The sequence below is a fragment of the Pristis pectinata genome, chromosome 10 (genome assembly GCF_009764475.1).
Source record: "Pristis pectinata isolate sPriPec2 chromosome 10, sPriPec2.1.pri, whole genome shotgun sequence".
Taxonomy (NCBI): Eukaryota; Metazoa; Chordata; class Chondrichthyes; order Rhinopristiformes; family Pristidae; genus Pristis; species Pristis pectinata.
Genome location: NC_067414.1, coordinates 20218437 through 20239251, shown reverse-complemented (window position 1 = coordinate 20239251; position 20815 = coordinate 20218437). Strand labels below are relative to the sequence as shown.

At 41.6% G+C, this 20815-nt stretch overlaps 1 protein-coding gene and 1 non-coding gene across 2 annotated transcripts in view; one reads left to right on the top strand and one right to left on the bottom strand.

Moving 5' to 3' along the window:
- The first annotated feature begins 74 nt into the window (after positions 1-74).
- On the top strand, positions 75-146 carry trnam-cau (transfer RNA methionine (anticodon CAU)). The gene has a single exon. It is a non-coding gene; the product is annotated as a tRNA-Met (tRNA).
- A 6984-nt stretch (positions 147-7130) lies between these two features.
- The window catches only part of fam135a (family with sequence similarity 135 member A), a 155701-nt gene continuing 142016 nt past the window's right edge, over positions 7131-20815 (bottom strand). Inside the window, 5 exon segments of the mRNA XM_052024870.1 lie at positions 7131-10355; positions 10358-10465; positions 11352-11465; positions 12567-12677; positions 14625-14780. Of these exon segments, the coding sequence (XP_051880830.1) occupies positions 10261-10355; positions 10358-10465; positions 11352-11465; positions 12567-12677; positions 14625-14780 (584 nt within the window). The 3' untranslated portion in view covers positions 7131-10260.

Sequence of the window (20815 nt, the reverse complement as noted above, 5' to 3'; positions counted from 1 at the left end):
ACCTGGATGTTCGGACGAGCCAGGTTCTCGGCGTGAAGCATGAGTTGGTGTGAAAGGTATCACCTTCCATCATCAGCAGAGTGGCGCAGCGGAAGCGTGCTGGGCCCATAACCCAGAGGTCGATGGATCGAAACCATCCTCTGCTAATCGTTTTTACCGGCAGCACCAGCTCCTCACCACTTACTTTAAATGTAGTTTAAAAGAAACACGTAGCTTAGGTCAGAGATCTTCACTATTTTTCAAGTAGGGCCATGTTGATTAAAACCTTAAATGTGGGAGTCTAAATCGTATCGACTAAATTGGCACATTGCTTCCTGCACTATAATGGCTTGTGCTTTCTGTTACTTTCTCCTTTCACTCTGTATCTCTGATTCTGTGCCTTCCCCTCTACATTCTTGTCCCAATCACCTTTCGTTCCCAATATCTATCCTCTCCCCATGCTTCTCTGTTTTCCCTCTCGCCCATACTGTCTCTGGTGGAAGTACTCCCATTGTCGGGAATAAGCTCTCTGGGTTTAGACCCAGTGACGATGAAGGATCAAGTCAAGGTGGTGTGTGACATGAAGGGGAACCTGCAGTATGTGGTGTTCCCATGAAGTCTGCCTTCGTCTTGCAGTCAGAGTTTTGCACGTTAGGGAAATGTAGCCCAGGTGAGTAACTGCGGTGTATTTTGTAAGTTATTCACATTGCAGTCACTATATTTAGGATTGTGGATGGGGGTCAAGTAGGCAGCTTTATCCCAGAGGGCAATTAGTGAGCTTCTTGAGTATTTTTGCCACTGCACTCATCAAGGCATAACGTTTGATGGAATGGCATAGGAATTTTGAGATGAGTCAACCAATGTCTGACTTGCTGTTGTAGCCACGGTATTTATGTGGCTGATTCGATTGAATTTCTGGTCAATGTTATCCCCTAAACGTTGATGGTTGGATGCTCAGCAATTGTAATACCATTTCTTGGAGATCGCCATTGCCTGGCACTTCTATGGTTCAAATGTGATTTGTCACTTATCAGCTCATGCCTGAATGTTGTTAGGTCTTTTTGCAGGTATAGACTGTTTGCTGAGGAATTACAAATTGATTTGAAAATTGTACAATCATCAGTGAACATGATGAAACAAAGACAAACCAACTGAAGATGGTGAGTCCTACGGCATTGCCCTGAGGAAATCCTGCAGTCATGTCCTCACAAGATCACAAAGGAGCAGAAGCAGGCCATTCAGCCCATCGAGTCTGCTCCAAGGAAAAGGGAAAAAAGAAATGAGAAATGGGGAATGGATGGGGGAAACAAAAAAAAACTATTCTAATCCCAATTTCCGGCCTTATCCCCATATCCCTTGATACCCTGACTATTTAGATATCTATCTATCTCCTCCTTGAACGCCCCCACTGATCTGGCCTCCACTGCTGTACGTGGCAAGGAGTTCCACAAATTCACCACCCTCTGACTAAAGAAATTTCTCCTCATCTCTGTTTTGAAACTGTACCCTCTAATTCTAAGATTGTGCCCTCTGGTCCTGGACTCACCCACCAAGGGAAACAGCCTAGCCACATCCACTCTGTCCTTTCCTATCAACATTTTAAATGTCGCTATGAGGTCCCCTCTCATTCTTCTGTACTCCAGTGAGTACAGTCCAAGAGCCGACAAACGCTCCTCATACGTAAGCCCTTTCATTCCTGGAATCATCCTCGTAAATCTCCTCTGGACCCTCTCCAACATCAGCACATCCTTCCTAAGATGTGGCGCCCAAAACTGCGCACAATATACCAAATGAGGCCTCACTAGTGCCCCGTAGAGCCTCATCAACACTTCCTTACTTTTATACGCTATACCTCTGGAAATGAATGCCAACATAGCATTCGCTTTCTTTACCACCGATCCGACCTGGTGGTTAACCTTTAAGGTATCCTGCACGAGTACCCCCAAGTCCCTTTGTACTTCCGTGCTTTGAATTTTCTCTCCTTCTAGATAATAATCTGCTCGCTTATTTCTGCTTCCAAAGTGTACAACTGCACATTTCTCAACATTGAATCTCATCTGCCATTTCCTTGCCCATTCTCCTAAACTGTCTAGGTCTCTCTGCAACCTTCCTATCTCTTCAATACTCCCTACTCCTCCACCTATCTTGGTGTCATCCGCAAACTTAGCCACGAAACCATTTATTCCATCATCCAAATCGTTAATGTACAAGGTAAAAAGGAGCGCCCCCAACACTGACCCCTGCGGCACACCACTAGTAACCGGTAGCCAACCAGTACGAGATCCTTTTACTTCCACTCTTTGCTTCCTGCCAACCAGCCAATGCTCCACCCATTCTGTTATCCTACCCGTAATTCCATGACCTCTCATCTTATTAATCAGTCTCTTGTGAAGCACCTTATCAAAGGCCTTTTGAAAGTCTAAATACATAACATCTACTGCCTCTCCCTTATCCACCCTACCTGTGATTTCTTCAAAAAACTCCAATAGGTTGGTCAGGCAGGATCTTCCCTTCACAAAACCATGTTGGCTAGGACCTATCTTGCCTTGCGCCTCTAGGTATTCCGTAACCCCATCCTTGAGGACAGATTCCAATAATTTTCCTACCACTGACGTCAGACTAATAGGTCTGTAATTTCCTTTATGCTGCCTCCCACCTTTCTTATACAGCTGGAGCTAGCTTGATTGGCCTCTAATAACCACCACTCCATTTCTTTATGTGAGGTATGACTCAACCACGAGAGTGTTCTCCCCTCAGTTTTACCAGGGCTCCATGATGCCACACTCAGTCAAATGCATCCTGGTTGTCTGGAATTCAGCTCCTTTGTCCACATTTGGACCAAGGCCTTGGTAAGGTATGGCACCAAACGGGGCTGGTGAAACTCAAACTTGAAGAGGATCTACCAGGGTTAGGTTCCAACATCAATTTGAGATCTGCTCAGGCAAGCCCCCTTAAGTCACACAACAGGATTCAAATGTGTGCTGTGAAATCCTGCCTCTGTGAGTGTAGCACACGGTCTTCTCAATAGAGTTCAGACGCACAGAAGACCCAGAACAAAAGTTATGGTCTTTATGCAATTTGAATGAAGTTCCTGATTTTCAATATTGTTTCATGTTCATGAAATTGCATTACACTGCATGCAAAAATATGGCACTGTGTGATCCACTTTTTATGTAATGATGTTTTACCTTTTGTCTCAAGAGAGCCAAAAAGATGAATATTTTTAACTGATTACTGCTTGGTTAATCACTTAATTCAAACTCTATTAACTTGCTCTACCAAGTTGTCTGTACATCCATCTATGAGTAGCTGAAGCCTACATTTAATGTTAGTTTGCTCATACAGAGATGGGAATTTTAAACATGTTTGATAGTCTTCAATTCTGCATTATTCACTGTTTTAGTCTTGCTGATTATTTTTCATTATAGCACTTCCTACATCTGCACTGTTACATTTCTCATACCTTGCTTGTTTGTTATACTGTAATGCCTCAAGTGCATGAAAATCACCAACAGCAAAATAACTCATAATAGCTACAATAGTTGGCTTGTCCTCACTTTGAGATGTGCACAAAAACCAGGTTGGAAGGCTATTATCATTCAGATTATAGGTGGGTGGATTTAAGGACTTCTTGGGCTGGGAGGCTTTTTGTTCAGCAAATACAAGAAGAATATTTCCATGCCTTTGGGCTTCTCAAAAGGAACAACTCCCAAAAGAAACATATTTGAAGCAGAGAAAAAAGGTGAATGTTAATCATTTTCCGAGTAGCAGAGCCAAAGAGAATTCAGCCTTGAAATCAATCTGCCCTGGTTTTACCCATTTACTTTGTTCCCTTGTATTTTCCTGCTGCTACCTATATAACTTAGTGTGCCTCCTGACAGTGTCAACGGAGAACTAGAAACTCCAGTTCTTTCTCCAAATCATTCCTATTGATGGTGTATAGCTGAAGCCCCAGATGCCTGTAAGATGCCATTTGGCATAATGAACCCATCAACATCCACCAAACATACTAGTTACCTTCTTAAACAAATTAAACCAGATTAGTGAGATATAGCCTGAATGTCTTCTTATCAACACAGGAGTGCTATCCCTGATTCATCATGGAAGCTGTTGGCTCATCCTGCCGAGAGCCACATCTTTGCATTTTGAAGGAGACACAAGAGGCTGCAGATGTTGGAACCTGGAGCAAGAAATAAACTACTGGAAGAACTAAACAAGTCAGACAGCATCTTTGGAGGAAAAGGAATGCTTGACGTTTCGGGTCGAGACTCTGCATCAGGACTGAGAGTGCAGGGGGAATATAGCAGTGTAAAGTAAGAGGGAGGGATGAGACAGACTGCGGAGTGAAAGGTGGAACTAGGTGAGGTGGGGATAATGGGCAGATGGAGTCAGGTGGGGAGAGGGAGGGGGTGGTTTGGAACAAAGGCTAGGTGGAAACAGATAAAGAAAAATAATTGGGCAGATAGAGCTAAATTGAGGGAGGGGAAGGGGAAGAGGGGAATGAAAAGATAGAGGCTGGAAAGTGATAAGTGGAACCATAAGGGAGGGATGTTGAGCAGATGGAACCAGGAGGGAGAGGATATTGATTCTTGGTAATGGAGGTGGAGGGGGAAAGGAATGCAGGAGATGTGGGTAACCTGAAATCAGAAAATTCAATGTTCATACCATCAGGCTGCTGGCTATTGTTCTTCCAGTTTGCATTAGGCCTCACTATGGCAGTGGAAATGGCCTAGAACAGACAGGTTGGTGTGGGAATGGGAAGTTGTAATGACATGTAACCAGAAGCTTAAGATGGCTGTCGCAGAGTGTACGTGCACCACAATTGTGATTGCCTGGTCTAAGCTTGGTCTCACCGATGTAGAGGAGGCCACATTAAGAGCACCAAAGGCAATAGAAGAGGTTGAGGAGGTGCATGTGAATCTCTGTCTCACCTGGAAGGGCTGTTTAGGTCCCTGGATGGATGTGAGGGAGCAAGGGTAGCAGTAGGAGTGCTGCATCTTCTCCCATTGCAGAGCAAAGTGGCCAGGGTCATTGGAGGGGTGGGTGGGGAGGGATGTGCAGACAGGGAGTCATGGAGAGGCTGGTCCCTGCAGAGGATGTGACTGGTGGTGCGATTCCCTTGCAGCTGTCAAAAATGGTGAAGGATGATATGCTGAATGTGGACGCTAGTGGTGTGAAAGGTGAGGACCAAGCAAACTCTATCTCTTAGTCTGTGGGGAGGGTGGGTGAGAACAGATGTCAAGAAAATAGAGGAAATGCAAGTGAGTGTTCCATCAAATATGGTAGAGGGGAAGTCACGTTTCCTGAATAAGGACATTTCAGAAGGCCCAGTACAGAATGCCACATCTTGAGAACAGATACAGCAGAGATGGAGAAACCCAAAGGGATGGTATCCTTACAGGAGACTGTGGGGTGAGGTGTAGTCGAGGTAGTGGTGGGAGTTGGTGGGTTTGTGATAGATGTTGGTGGATAGTTTATCCTGAGATGGAGACAGAGAGACCATGAAAGGGGAAAGAGGTGTCAGAAATGATTCAAGTGAATTTGAAGGCAGGGAGAAAGTTAGTGGCAAAGATGACAAAATTGATGAGTTCTGCAAAAGTGCAGGAAGCAAAACCAATGCAGTGATCAATGTAGTGGAGGAAGATTTGGGGAGTGGTGCCAGAGTAGGTTTGGAACAAATACTGCTCCAAGTAGCCAACAAAAAGACAGGCATAGCTGGGGTCCATGTGAGTGCCCATGGCTACACCTTTGATTTGTAGAAAGTGGGAGGAATCAAGAAAAGTAGTTGAGGGTAGGAACAAGTTCTGCTAGCAGATGACAACAAAATAGGTGGTATAGTGGACAGTGAAGAAGGTTATATAAGATTACAACAGGTTCCGGATCAACTGGGAAAGTGAGTCAAGGAATGGCAGATGGAATTCAACTCAGACAAGTGCGAAATGTTGCATTTTGGGAAGTTAAACCAGGGTAGGACATATGCAGTGAATGGCAGGGCCTAAGGTAGTACTGCTGAACAGACTTGGGCATACAAATACGTAGTTCCCTGAAAGTGACGATGCAGGGAGACGATAGGCAGCATTTGGTAAGTTTGCCTTCATTGATCAGAGCATTGAGAACAAGAGTTGGGACGTCATGTTACTACCGTACAAGAAATTGGTGAAGCTGCGGTTGGGGTATTGTGTGCAATTCTGGTCATAAGGATGTCATTAAGCTGGAAAAGGGTGCAGAAACGATTCACAAGGGTGTTACTGGGACTGGAGGGCTTGAGTTATATGGAGAGACTATTTAGGCTGGGGCTTTCTTCTCTGGAGCGTAGGAGGGCAACCTTATAAGAGGTATATAAAATAATGAAGGGCATAGATAAGGTGATAAGGTCTTTTTCCCAGGGTAGAGAAGCCTAGAACTAGAGGGCATAGTTTTATGGTGAGAGGGGAAAGATTTAAAGGGGACTTGAAGGTCAACTTTTTCTCACAAAAGAGCAGAGGGTACGCAGAACGAGCTGCCAGTAGAAGTGGTGGAGGCAGGTACAATTACAACGCGCAAGACATTTAGACGGGTACTTGACTAGGGAATGTTTAGAGGTGTATGTGCCAAACGCAGGCAAATGGGACTAGCTCAGATTAGCAACTTGGTTGGAATGGATGAATTGGGCTTTCGGACCTGTTTCCGTGCTGTGTAGCTCTATGAGAGGCTTTATTAAAAAAAAGTTAATGAAGTGTAAGGGATCCCAGCCTTTATAAACAGTAGCATGGAGAATGAAATGCAATGAGTTATGCTAAGCCATTAGTTTAGCTGCTGAAGCATGTGTATTTCCAGTTCTAAGAACCATGATGAGACAGTGAAAAGGATGCAGGAGAATGGAGAAGCCGGGGAATGTTCATTCCCTCGGTCCTATCCATCCCTCCCCCACCATCTCTGCAACTTTCTCTTTTTCCCTGAGACTTTAACTCTGTTTCTCTTTCCACAGATGCAGAATGACTTGCTGAGTGTTTTCACTTATTTGGTGTTTCCAGTAGTCTCTGCTTGTGTTGAAGGCTAGATTTGACAGAGTGCTTAAAATGATGCAGGGTGTGGAGTGAATAAACAGCAAGTATTTTAATGGCTCAAGCATCGATAACCATTATTTGAGTCTTCCCACAGAGAACGAATACAAGTGAGCAGATCAGAAACACTTTCAATTTGTGTATTGTTACAATGGCAACTACAATGTTTTATGCATTTTTATTTTAAATACACAACAGCTCATATAGCGATTAGGGTTCAGCCGTCACTAAGCTCGGAATTGTTAAGTCCTATGTTAGGCATTTTGTTTAAAGTCACTTTACAGGTCAAGAGCTATGATGAGTGATGAGTAAATGGAGGAACCAAGGGTGACCAAGAAAACAATGTTTTAGGATTTAAGACAAGACATAAGCTAGCATCTTTTGTTTAATAACCTAAGGATAAAATCCAACTTAATCATAGCAAGAATGATTGTTTTTAAATAGGATACCTACAAAGTAATATTCAGTTGGGATTTTATTTATCTTCAAGGCAAAGTAGCACATACAGGCTTGGATTGGCATTGCTCAAGATTCAAATAAGTACCTCGCATGGAAATTTTTAAACTGTGTGTGCTTTCAAAAATTATTAAAAATGTTAAAGAATTTATTCTCCAACAGGCATTTATCCAAGGTGCCATCCTGATTCCTGATTCCTGGTTCCAGTCTGCAATGTGGAATGGAGTTGTACAGACTGTTGAGCACCATGCCTGCCTTGTGATGGAAGTTCAAATGAATGGATGGGCTTCAGGGAGGAGTACAGCCAAATATTTTTTAAAAATGTCAGAGAAGAAAGAAGGTAACTAAGAACTCCCACAAGCAAATCATATTACTATGGGATTAATTATTGCTGTGCACAAATTGGTTGCATTGCTTTTCAACACAGCAACAGTGATTACACTTTAAAAGCCTTTTAATGGTTGTAAAGCACTTTGGGGTGTTCTAAGATGGTGAAAATATCAATATTCAAGCAGTCTATTTTCTAATTTAAAAGAGAAATGCCCAGGGTTGCCTGAGAGCTGGTAACAATTCTCCAACAGTTACAACAAATTTATAGCACAGGAGCAGCCCAACTGGTCTGTGCTCGAGTTAAAACTCCAAGCATTCTTTCACCTTATTTCTTCTCAGCATATTATATTCACCTTCCTTTTCTCTAAAACATGTTTTATAACTTCCCCATAAGTGCATCAGTAACATTTACTTCAATTATTTCATTTGGGAATAATTTCCACATTTAAACATGTTTTGGCTCAATTCCTTACTGAATTTATCTGTGACTATCTTTTGGTATCCCTCCCAAGCCAAATCACTATATATCTATTTTAATTTTAAAGATGTCCACCTCTCAAACTTCTTTTGAGAGATAAAAGTCCCAGTCTTACCAGTGTTTATCAGACTTGCCCTCGTCCTGGTTTCCTTTCTGAGAAATGGGCCCATATTACAATGATCGTTTCCACTGAAAACTGAAGTGGTCACTGGTTCTACTACTTCCGATTCAGAATACCTTAAATGTAAAATTGTTAACTTGCATTGTAGATGGCATCATTTGTGGTGTAAAGTCACTGATCTCCCTCCTGCAGGAAAATCAGGGAAAAACTTGTGGATTTTAAAGGAAAGCAATGTTAGATTTGGAAATGAAAAATATAAAAGAAAGATATTTTAATTTGCACAATACAGTAATATACAATATGTTTAATATTTAACTGCTGCTGGTACAATGATGGTTGCTTATGCATTGTAGGTGTTTGAAAATAAGGCTACAATCAAATGACATGCCCTACTTATAAGGATGTAGTGTTTCAATATAAATTCAATAGAAATTTGTTAAAAAGCACATGTCACAGCACCACATGCCTTTTCCTTGGCATTGTCGTATATACAGCAGTAACCCATAAACCATGTTATGCATCCTACTGTTAATCAGGATAATCAAAATAAATCAATTGGAAAAGTTTTCCACTCAGAAATTAGAGTAAAACATGCCCAATTGTCACAATTTTTAAATTTTGTTAAATCAATAAAATATTTTACTGTGTCTATTTCAATCTTCTAAATCCTGCCCCTGCCTAGCTGATGGAATACTGATATATCACAACAAGTGATATCACATGCAGTGCTTCCAGCTCCCCAGAGAAGCCACGTGAAATGACCTCTCACTGTAACATACCTTTCATATCATTTTAAAATATAATTATAACAAGGGATAACTTTTTTAGTAATGTCGATGAATAAATTGACATATAAGAATCTCAGCAATCAGGCCAATAGGTGGTTCAATAAACAAATGCTAAAATATAGGCTCTTCACAACTACTCCCTCAGAATGTATTGACTTAAATCCTTTGTATATGCTGGGCTCATTGTGTTCAGTTCATACCATCATGCAGTAAAAATCATTTCAAATCAACATTATCAGACTAGCATGAGAGTGAAAAGTTCTAATCAACATACAGAATATTAGAAGATTTGAAAATAGTTACTTCAGTTCTAAAAGTTCCGTAGCAAAAAAGTCTTTCCACTTCAGCAGTAGAAAAAGTAGTAATGCTCCACAGGTATGGTTAAAAGTTGTAGGAGAATGTTTTCTGTATAAAAATGTATTGCAGACATTTGTGAACTGGTTTAAAACTTGACAGTGACAAAATATACATGCTTATGAATGTATGAATAAGACAATTTTTGGTCCATGCAGAAAGACTGCATGAAATGAAAAACATATCTGTAAATTTCCTAAGTTGAGCGATGTTAAAAATCTATAAATATATAGCAGCTTTTTACAGGGTTTCCAGTTGCCAAAGTCCGCGTTAACAAATGTAACGTACAACAGGCTCCCAATAGATTATATGAAAATGCTTTCTTTGGAAGTCATGAATTAAATTAGTGTTTTACCTCTAACTTAGTAATTGAATATTAACTTTAAAAAATTAGAAAATAAAAATATAAACAGTGCACCCTGATAATTTCAACTATTAACTGATACTTCAAAAGGCAAAATAAAATTTCTGAAAAGTACACAAAAACACAACCAAAGTAAGTACATAAGACCAATAAAAATATAAAATTGGTATTGCACAGCACAAACCAACAGGCAAAAACATATTCGGACCTTTTAACCAACTCCAAAAACAATGTAAATTGTTTTTAATACAAAAATGTACAAATAGTCTTTTTTTAGGTAGAGACTATGTTCTGGGATCAATTGTGTTTCTTTGAATAAAGAGGTAACAGTTTTATGGCACACATTCTTACTGAAAGTATTTAAGGCCCACAACCAGAAAAAACTTCTCTAAAAAAATTTCTGAATCAAGAACAGCAATGTGAGCTGCTCGTCCTATTAATGATTAGCTGTGTTGGGTAATGCGTGGATGACATCATATCGGACCAAATTACATTCCTTATTTTCCAACACTGGTGAAAGAAGATTTTGGATCATCTCAGCGTATACTGGTCCTATAAAGGAAAGAGATCAGGTACAGTATAAATACTTCACTCGACACAGAAATGTCATGTTGCAGCTATATAAAACTTTGGTTAGGCTGCAATTATGAGTATGTATGCAATTCTGATTGCACCATTACAGGAAGGATATGGAGGTTTGGAAAGAGTGAAGAAGAGGTTTACAGGATGCTGCCTAGATTAGAGGGTATGTGCTAGAAGGAGAGGGTGGACAAACTGGGTTGTTTTCTCTGGAGTTGCCGGAGGTGATAAAATTTTAGAAGATTACGAGAGGCATAGATAGCGTAGACAGTCAGAATCTTTCTCCCAGAGTAGAAATGTCAAGTACTAGAGGACACACATTTAAGGTGAGAGGGGGAAAGTTTAATCTCCTATAATGTGTGGGGGCAATTTTGTTTTACACAGAGAGTGGTAGGTGGCTGGAGTGGGCTATCGGGGGAGTGGTGGAAGCAGATGCAATAGTGGGGCTTAAGAGACCGTTAGACAAATGAGTATGCAGGGAATGGAGGGATGTGGATTATGTACAGGCAGAAGAGAACTAGTTATTTAGGCACCGTGTTTGGTGCAGACATTGTGGGCCGAAGGGCCTGTTTCCTGTGCTGTACTGCTCTATGTTCTAAACATTCAAAAATCCTTAGAGGCATGTATTATGCCTAATTATACTGCATATGGTATACAAGTATAAATTAATGACAACTTTGCACACTCTGGCCTGTCAGTGTACAGACTATTTTGTACATGGTGAATTGTTTCTGCTTTCACTTTTCTTATAATAGCAAAAAAGTGAAGTGCAAGAAGAGGACAGGAATTCTTGTAGCAAGCTTGACTATCTTCAGTAAATTCCTATAAGTAGTGACAACTGTCAGATATTCAATCTTACCCGATTGTTTATCCTTTAAAGCAGTTTTGCACATCTCAATTCGAGCAGAATGGTAAGGGACATAACGATCTTGTAGCGAGCCAACTAACACCACATTTTTGAAGTAATGGAGACCTTGAATATTGAAGTTAACAGTGTTACTAGAACAAGAACTTACACAGTAGTTAGCTTATCTCAAAATGGTGCTGGCAAATTAAGTTTTGGTTATTAGTATGTGATAGAAATGTCCGTCTAAATTAAGCCCCATGAAGTCAGTGGAAGTCAAACACAGAAATGTACATCACATTGTGATTGTAAAGTAAACAAATTTAAGTGCCATAACTTTCATTGCTGGAGATGATTTTATACTGATTTCCAGTGGAAACAAGGAATTCTTCTCCCTCAAATGCAAAGTAGAGTGGTGCACACTTTCTGAGTTGTACTGTTCTGATGAAGGGTCCCGGATCTGAAACAATAATTGTTTCTCTTTCCAGGAATATTGCCTGACCTGCTGAGTATTTCCAGCATTTCTGTTTTTATTTAAAATTTCCAGCACCTGCGTTTTTTTATTTTTATTAAGGTAGAAAAATGGACATTTGGAATAGTTCCATGTAATATCAGATAGAAGTTCATTAAGTCACAAAGAAGATAATAATCTAATCTTTAGCAAAAATGATAAGAAAAAAACTGTGGAGACACAGCCAAATGCATGGAAGAAAAAAAATAAAATCAGAATTCGTCCACATGAAAATCAATCACTTGCAATTCCTTCAAAAATTTCAGATGACATCATTTCATATATTGAAAATGAACAAAAAAAGCAGTCAAGAGACAAACTTATTGTGAAAGGGAGCAATTTTTTTTAAGCCATCAGTGAATAACTTTGGTATTCCACATTTTCTTTGGATTCTATTTACTTTTGGTAAATTGGTTTATTATTGTCACGTGTACTGAGGTACAGTGAAAAAACTGTGTTTTTGCATGCCACCCAAACTGATCACATCAGTACATCGAGGAAGTACAAGAGAAAAGTAATAACCGAATTTTTGTGATAACATGAAACATCAAAATTTTTCAATTCTTCTGTTGAAGATCAATGCAACATGTATTTTAGATGCTCCCCACTCAGTATGTAACGGGACCAAATAAAATCACTTTATTGTTCCAAAACTTTTGCATTTCATCAAATTATGCAGGCAACAAGCAAATAAAAATAACCATTTCTGCAACACTTACCAGCTTTTTTACTGAGTTTGTATAGGAAAGTTTGCCGAGGATCAGAATGATCTCTACAAGTCAGTTGCAGTAGGGACCCGGACTTCTTCCACTTCTGCATAAACCAGAGTCCTGGTTATGAAAATAATGCAACAGGACGTTAAAAGACAATCAATGCAAAAGAAGGTAAATAAATTACAGTAATTCATAATCAGGATTCCAAAGTGATTGAGTGTCCAGCTATTTTTAAGATTGCGTTCCTTACAATAAAGATCATATAAGACTGACATGGTAAGTGTAGCATGCTTTGAAGGAAAATTGCATCTTTGAGCTAAGCTTCACAAAGCCTCTCTACTAGTGTTTCTTGTGTCATTTGTAAGCCACTTGTAGAAAGTCATTTGTAGAACAAATTGATGGAGTTTGATTGGTTTGTTTTGTCAGCAATTCCACTATTGTTGCATCAAGAAAATACAGGGACAGAAAAAGGGAAAACAAATTTGAAGTGATACTTGCATTCTGACAGATGTTTAACAACAGGCACCTAAATATAGGGCTAGAATCAATCAAACTCAGCAATTTTTATAGAATCACCACAAATCTTTCTTTATTGTTCAGAATCTATATTCACCCTGAACTCGAGGATTTTGCTAATTTTTCTCCTCTCTCTTATTTTAAGGTACAAGGGCAGGCACATTAGTGTAGCAGTTAGCATAACGCTATTACAGCGCCAGCGACCTGGGTTCAGTTCCAGCTGGTGTCTATAAGGAGTTTGTACATTCTCCCCGTGACTGCATGGGTGTTGTAAGACAAGTTCGAAAGGTCTCGAAGGGCAAGGGCTCCGGACACAGTCTTTGGAGTTAAAATGATTTACTTACAAAGACAATGTGGGACAGAATGAACGGGAACGAATGCACACATACACATATGCACACGGGTGATTGCGAACGTGGGGGAAATCGCAACAAAGGTGAGATGCGCACACGCACAACAAACCGGGTATAAACAAATCAAGGAAGAAACAATACGCTGCCTGCCACCCCTCAATCTCAGTGCAAGCACGGCTCTATGGTCCCAGGGATCCTTAACTAATTACTCTTAAGCAGTGCACAGCTTACCTCGGCTTCCCTCGGAGACAACAAAGAGAAAGAACTAAGCACATGCGGCACTCGTTATAGTGCTGGAGGGCTGGGGGTGGTCTAGCCCAAGTAGTTCAAAAGAGCCAATGGCCAAGTGTGCCAGGTACAAAGGTGTTTAAAGCGACCAATTGTCAGGTGTGCCCAGAGGGGCAGGGGTGGAGCCAAACCTTGATTGACAGTGGTGTGTCTTCCGACCAGATGAGGTCAGTGTTGTCACGTGACAGCCACAACCCTCCACATTACAATGGGTTTTCTCTGGGTGCTCCAGTTTCCTCCCACATTCCAAAGATATACGGGTTAGGAAGTTGTGGGCATGCTATGTTGGCGCCGGAAGCGTGGCGACACTTGTGGACTGCCCCCAGAACACTATGCAAGGATGCATTTCACTGTGTGTTTCACTGTACATGTGACTAATAAAGATATCTTATCCTATAATATTCTTACAGATATTGACAGAGAAAATACAGGGATGATGTTTCCCCTGGCTGAGAATCTAAAACTAGGAGGTCACCATTTCAAAGTAAGGGGTAGGCCATTCAGGACCAAGACTACACAAAATTTCTTTACCCAGATGATGGCGAATCTTTGGAAATTTCTACCCTGTACTAGCTCAATCCTAAGAGTATTTAAGATGGAGATTAATAGCTTTTTGTATGTTAAGGGAATAAAGGGAATGTAGTTAGTGCTAAAGAGAAGTGCCAGGACATGCTGGCAGTTGCTGGATTTTGGAGGACATGTTGGAAGACATAGATCTATCATACATTTACTCTCCAGTTCTGATGAATGATCCACATCCACAATATGAACCTGCCACATTTGTTTGTTGTTACTCTCTTATCTCGTAGATGATGTACATATTAAGAACATTTATCATAAGTAAAACTAAATTTTAGGAAGTTGGGTTGTTCTGAAGGTACCATACAACCACAGGCTGTTTGCTTACCTGTATTGACAAGTGCGCTGCTGTTGTACAAGGTCCCCAGGTGAGGCCCAGACAAAGAAAGGAACGTGTGCAATTTGTTCAAGTAAAATTTAAATCTTTGTCTTGTAAGTACTGATCGAATGATTAAATTTCCTAAAGAGTGTCCTATAAAACTGTGGGAATGGGAAAGAGAGGAAGAGAAGTGTAAATAGATGACTGGGAGTTAAACAAAATATTTCAAAACATAATTATTTTATGATTTAAAAAATGCATTTTCTTAATTACATCAATACCAATGGATCACCAACACCTTTCAGAAAAAGGGAATTAATCTTGGTTTACATTTTTCATGTCCTACCAAGTGGTTCTATGTTTCATTCCTTTGTAAACTAAAATCGCATAAATTTACACCACAGGAGGCAACTATGCCAATGGCTGCCAAAAGCAATAACAAAAGTCAGCCCCACTTTCCAGTTCACTGTCAGGGCTCTAAATGTTACAGTACTTAAACTCGTTGCCCAGGTACATAGAACAGTACAGGCCCTTCAGTCCACAATGTTGTGCTGACATTTTGTCCTGCTCTAAGATCTATCTAACCCTTCCCTCCCACAAAGCCCCCCATTTCTCTATCATTCATATGTCTATCTAAGAGTCTCTTAAACGTCCCTAATGTATCTGACCCCACAACTTCTGCCAGCAGTGCGTTCCATGCACCCACCACTCTCTGTGTAAAAAAACTTACCCCTGACATCCCCCCTATATCTTCCTCCAATCACCTTAAAATTATGTCCCCTCATGTTAGCCATTGTTGCCCTGGGGGAAAGTCTCTGACTGTCCACTCGATCTATGCCTCTTATCATCTTGTACACCTCTATCAAGTCACCTCTCATCCTTCTCCTCTCCAAAGTGAAAAGCCCTAACTCACTCAACCTATCATCATAAGACATGCTCTCCAATCCAGGCAGCATCCTGGTAAACCTCCTCTGCACCCTCTCTAAAGCTTCCACATCCTTCCTATAATGAGGCGACCAGAACTGAACACAATACTCCAAGTGTGGTCTAACCAGAGTTCCATAGAGCTGCAGCATTACCGAGCGGCTCTTGAACTCAATACCCCAACTAATAAAGGTCCATACACCATACGCCTTCTTAACCCTATCAACCTGCGTGGCAACCTTGAGGGATCTATGGACTTGGACCCCAAGATCTCTCTGTTCCTCCACACTGCTAAGAATCCTGCCATTAACCTTGTATTCTGTCTTCAAATTCGATCTCCCGAAGTGTATCATTTCACACTTTTCCGGGTTGAACTCCATCTGCCACTTCTCAGCCCAGGTCTGCATTCTATCAATATCCTGTTGTAATCTACAGCAACCTTCTACACTATCCACAACACCACCAACCTTTGTGTTATCAGCCAACTTGCTAACCCACCCTTCCACATCCTCATCCAAGTCATTTATAAAAATCACAAAGAGCAGTGGTCCCAGAACAGATCCCTGCGGAATACTACTGGTCACCGACCTCCAGGCAGAATATGCTCCATCTACCACCACCCTCTGTCTTCTATGAGCGAGCCAATTCTGAATCCACGCAGCCAAGTTTCCCTGGATCCCATGCCTCCTGACTTTCTGAATGAGCCTTCCATGAGGAACCTTATCAAATGCCTTACTAAAATCCATGAACACCACATCCACTGCTCTACCTTCATCAATGTGCTTTGTCACATCCTCAAAGAATTCAGTAAGGCTTGCGAAGCACGACCTGCCCCTCAGAAAGCCATGCTGACTGTCCCTAATCAACCTATGCTTCTCCAAATGCCCATAAATACTGTCTCTAAGAATCCTCTCCAGTAATTTGCCCACCACTGAAGTAAGACTCACTTGTCTGTAATTCCCAGGGTTATCTCTACTCCCTTTCTTAAACAAAGGAACAACATTTGCCACCCTCCAATCATCTGGCACTATTCCTGTGGCCAGTGAGGATGCAAAGGTAATCGCCAAAGGCACAGCAATCTCTTCCCTCGCTTCCCGTAAAAACCTTGGATATATCCCGTCCATAATAACCTTGGATATATCCCGTCCATTTTGTATGTTTTTCAGAAGTTCCAGCACATCCTCTTTCCTCACGTTGACATGCCCTAGCGTATCAGCCTGTCATACCCCATCCTCAAAAGCGTCAAGGTCTCTCTCTCTGGTGAATACTGAAGCAAAGTATTCATTAAAGACCTGCCCTACCTCTTCCGACTCCAGGCACATGTTTCCTTTTATGCCTGATCGGTCCTACCCTCACTCTAGTCATCCTCCTATTCTTCACATACGTGTAGAACACCTTGGGGTTTTTCTTGATCCTACTCGCCAAGGACTTCTCATGCCCCCTTCTAGCTCTCCAAAGTCCATTCTTAAGCTCCCTCCTGGCTACCTTGTAACTTTCCAGAGCCCTGTCTGATCCATGCTTTCTAAACTTTAGGTAAGCTTCTTTCTTCCTCTTGACAAGATATTCTACGTCTCTTGTCAACCATGGTTCCTTCACTCTACCATCCTTACCCTGCTTCAATGGGACAAACCTATCCAGAAACCCATGCAAGTATTCCTTAAACAACCTCCACATTTCCACTGTGCACTTCCCCAAGAACATCTGTTCCCAATTTATGCTCCCAAGTTCCTGACTAATAGCATTATAATTCCCCCTCCCCCAGTTAAATACTTTCCCATACCGTCTGCTCCTATCCCTCTCCAAGGCTATGGTAAAGGTCAAGGAGTTATGGCCACTATCTCCAAAATGCTCTCCCACCAAGAGATCTGAAACCTGATCAGGCTCGTTGCCTAGTACCAGGGCCAGAATGGCCTCTCCTCTAGTTGGCCTGACCAAATACTGTGTCAGGAATCCTTCCTGGACACACCTAACAAACTCTGCCCCATCTATCCCCTATACTCTAAGGAGGTGCCAATCAACATTAGGGAAGTTGAAATCACCAATGACAACAATCCTCTTATTTTTGCACCTCTCCAAAATCTGCGTCCCGATCTGCTCCTCAGCGTCTCTGCTGCTACTGGGGGGGGTCTGTAGAATACGCCCAATAAAGTGATCACTCCCTTCCTGTTTCTGACCTCCACCCACACTGACTCAGTGGACGATCCGTCCAGGACATCCTCCCTTTCTACAGCTGTGACACTGTCCCTGATCAGCAAAGCCACTCCCCCACCTCTTTTACCTCCGTCCCTGTCCCTTTTGAAACATCTAAACCCCAGAATATCCAGCAGCCATTCCTGCTCTTGTGACAGCCAAGTCTCTGTAATGGCCACCACGTCAGAGGGCATGAGTAAGTACGTGGAACTAAGTTCATCACCCCTGTTCCTTATACTTCTCACATTAGACAACACTTCAGCCCATCCAACTGACTGCAATTTTGCCCTTTCAAATACCTATCCTTCCTCATAGTCTCTCTACACTCTGCATCTACTTGTACACTAAATGAACCAACCTCTGACCTATCACTCTGGTTCCCATCCCCCTGCCAAACTAGTTTACACCCTCCCCAACAGTCCTAGCAAACCTGCCTGCAAGAAAATTGGTCCCCATCCAGTTCAGGTGTAACCCATCCCTTTTGTACAGGTCATACCTTCCCCAGAAGAGATCCCAATGATCAACAAATCTGAAACCCTGCCCCCTGCACTAATTCCTTAGCCACACATTCATCTGCCAAATCATCCTATCCTTACCCTCACTGGTGCATGGCACAGGCAGCAATCCAGAGATTACTACCCTCAAGGTCCTGCTTTTCAGCTTCCTACCTAACTCCCTATATTCCCTCTTCAGGACCTCATGTCTCTTCCTCCCTATGTCATTGGTACCAATATGTACCACGATCTCTGGCTGTTCACCCTCCCCCTTCAGAATGCCGTGGACCCAATCCGAGACGTCCCTGACCCTGGCACGTGGGAGGCAACATACCATCCAGGAGTCTCTTTCACATCCACAGAATCTCCAGTGTGCCCCCCTTACTATGGAATCCCCTATCACTACTGCCCTCCTCTTCTCCCCCCCTCCCTTCTGCACCACACGACCTGGCTCAGTGCCAGAGACCTGGTCACTGCGGCTTTCCCCTGGTAAGTTGCTCCCCCCAACAGTATCCAAAGCGGTATACCTGTTATTGAGGGGAACTGCCACAGGGGTACTCTGCACTACCTGCCTATTCTCTGTCTTTCTCCTGACAGTCACTCAGCTACCTGCCTCCTGTAGTTTAGGAGTGACTGCCTCCCTGTAGCTCTTATCTATGTACTCCTCGTTATCCCATAGTAGCCGAAGGTCATCCAGATACCCTGTACTGGGTCTTGTACCTTAAAATATACTGTCAGTTTTTGGTTCTGCCATTATTTCAGGCAGTGAGTTCCGTTGTTCCAGATGGAAAATTAGATGGAAAAAATTAAATTCCTCCATAATCCTGGTCAGCTGCTGAAGTCTTAAACTTTGGTCTTAAATATATCTAGCCTGCTTTTTACCACTTGACCTTGTGTTGCTTAGAGTCCTTTTTTTAATAATGCTTCTGTGAAGTGTCTTATGAATTTTACTATGTAAATGGAACTGAAATACAAGAGTTTGTTTGTTGTAGTGTGCACATAAATTAACTTGGATTTCAGAACAAGATAATAGCTCCAGTTTATTATAAAGTAGTTGAGTAAGAGAACTATAAATATATTTAAAAACAAGTAGGAATTAATTTCAAAATAAAAATGACATGCTTTGTGAGGACTCTCAATGAAGCAAAACAGAATCAAAGCTAAGACATCCACCCAAGTTAGTCCCATTTGCCCATGTTTGGCCCATATCCTTCTCAACCTTTCCTATCCATGTATCTGTCCAACTGTCTTTTAAAAGTTGTATTGTATCTGCTTTTTTTCCCTTAATATACCTATTAAATCTTTCCCCACTCACTTTAAACCTATGTCCTTTTGTCCTTGAGTTCCCAACCCTGAGGAAAAGACTGAGTGCATTCACTCTATCAATGCTCCTCATGATTTTATACATCTCTAAAAGATCACCACTCAGTCCCCTATGCTCCAAGGAAAAAAGCCTGAGCCTGTCCAATCTCTCTGTTTAACTCAACCCCTCGAGTCTTGGCAATATTCTTATAAATCTTTTCTGCACTCTTTCCAGTTTAGTAACATCTTTCCTATAGCAGAGTGACCAAAACTGAACACAATACTCCAAGTGTGGCCTCATCAATGTCTTGTACAATTGCAACATAACCTCCCAACTTCTATACTCAATGCCCTGACTGTTGAAGGCCACTTTGCAACACTTTGCACATCTGAATTAAACTCCATTTGCTATTCCACAGCCCACTTACCCAGCTGATCGAGATCCTGCTGTAATTATTAATAACTTTCTTCAATGTCTACGATATCATTTATTTTAGTGTCATCTGCAAAGCTATTTACCATGCCTTGTACATTCTCGTCCAACTTATTGATATAGGTGACAAACAACAATGGGCCTAGCACTGACCCCTGTGGCACACCACTAGTCACGAGCCTCCAGTGTGAGAAACAACCTTCTACCATGACCCTCCGCTTTCTACCATCAAGCTAATTATACTGGCCCAGAAGAGATCTCAAATGGTCTAAAGATATGAACCCCTGTTCCCTGCACCAATTTTTCAACCACACATTAATTTGCTACATCCTCCAATTCTTACCCTCACGTGCATGTGGCACTGGAAGTAATCCAGAGATTACTACCCTCAAGGTCCTGCTTTTTAATTTCTTTCCTAGCTTCCCATATTCACTCTGCAGGATCCCATCCTTTTTTCTACCTATGTCATTTGTGCACAATGACTTCTGGCTGCTCACCCTCCCCGAGAATATTCTGCTCTTGAGTATGTGTGAAAAAATTTTATCATTTGCAATTCCTATAGTGTTTTTTGGGGACAGCATTTTTTAGCTATGTATTAACTAGCACTAATTACTTTGTTTGTGAATCAAGAAATGTTATAGCATATATGAGGGGCATAATGGTTGTGGGACTACACTTAAGAAGGAAATCAGGAGGACAAAAAGGGGCCATGAGATATCCTTGGCAGATAAGGTAAGAGCATAACTAGAGAGAAAATAGGTTCCCTTAAGGATCAGTGTGGACATCTATGTGTGGAGCCACAGGAGATGTGCATTCACATCCAAATCATTTAGGACTTTGCCTAAGGCTGATCAGTA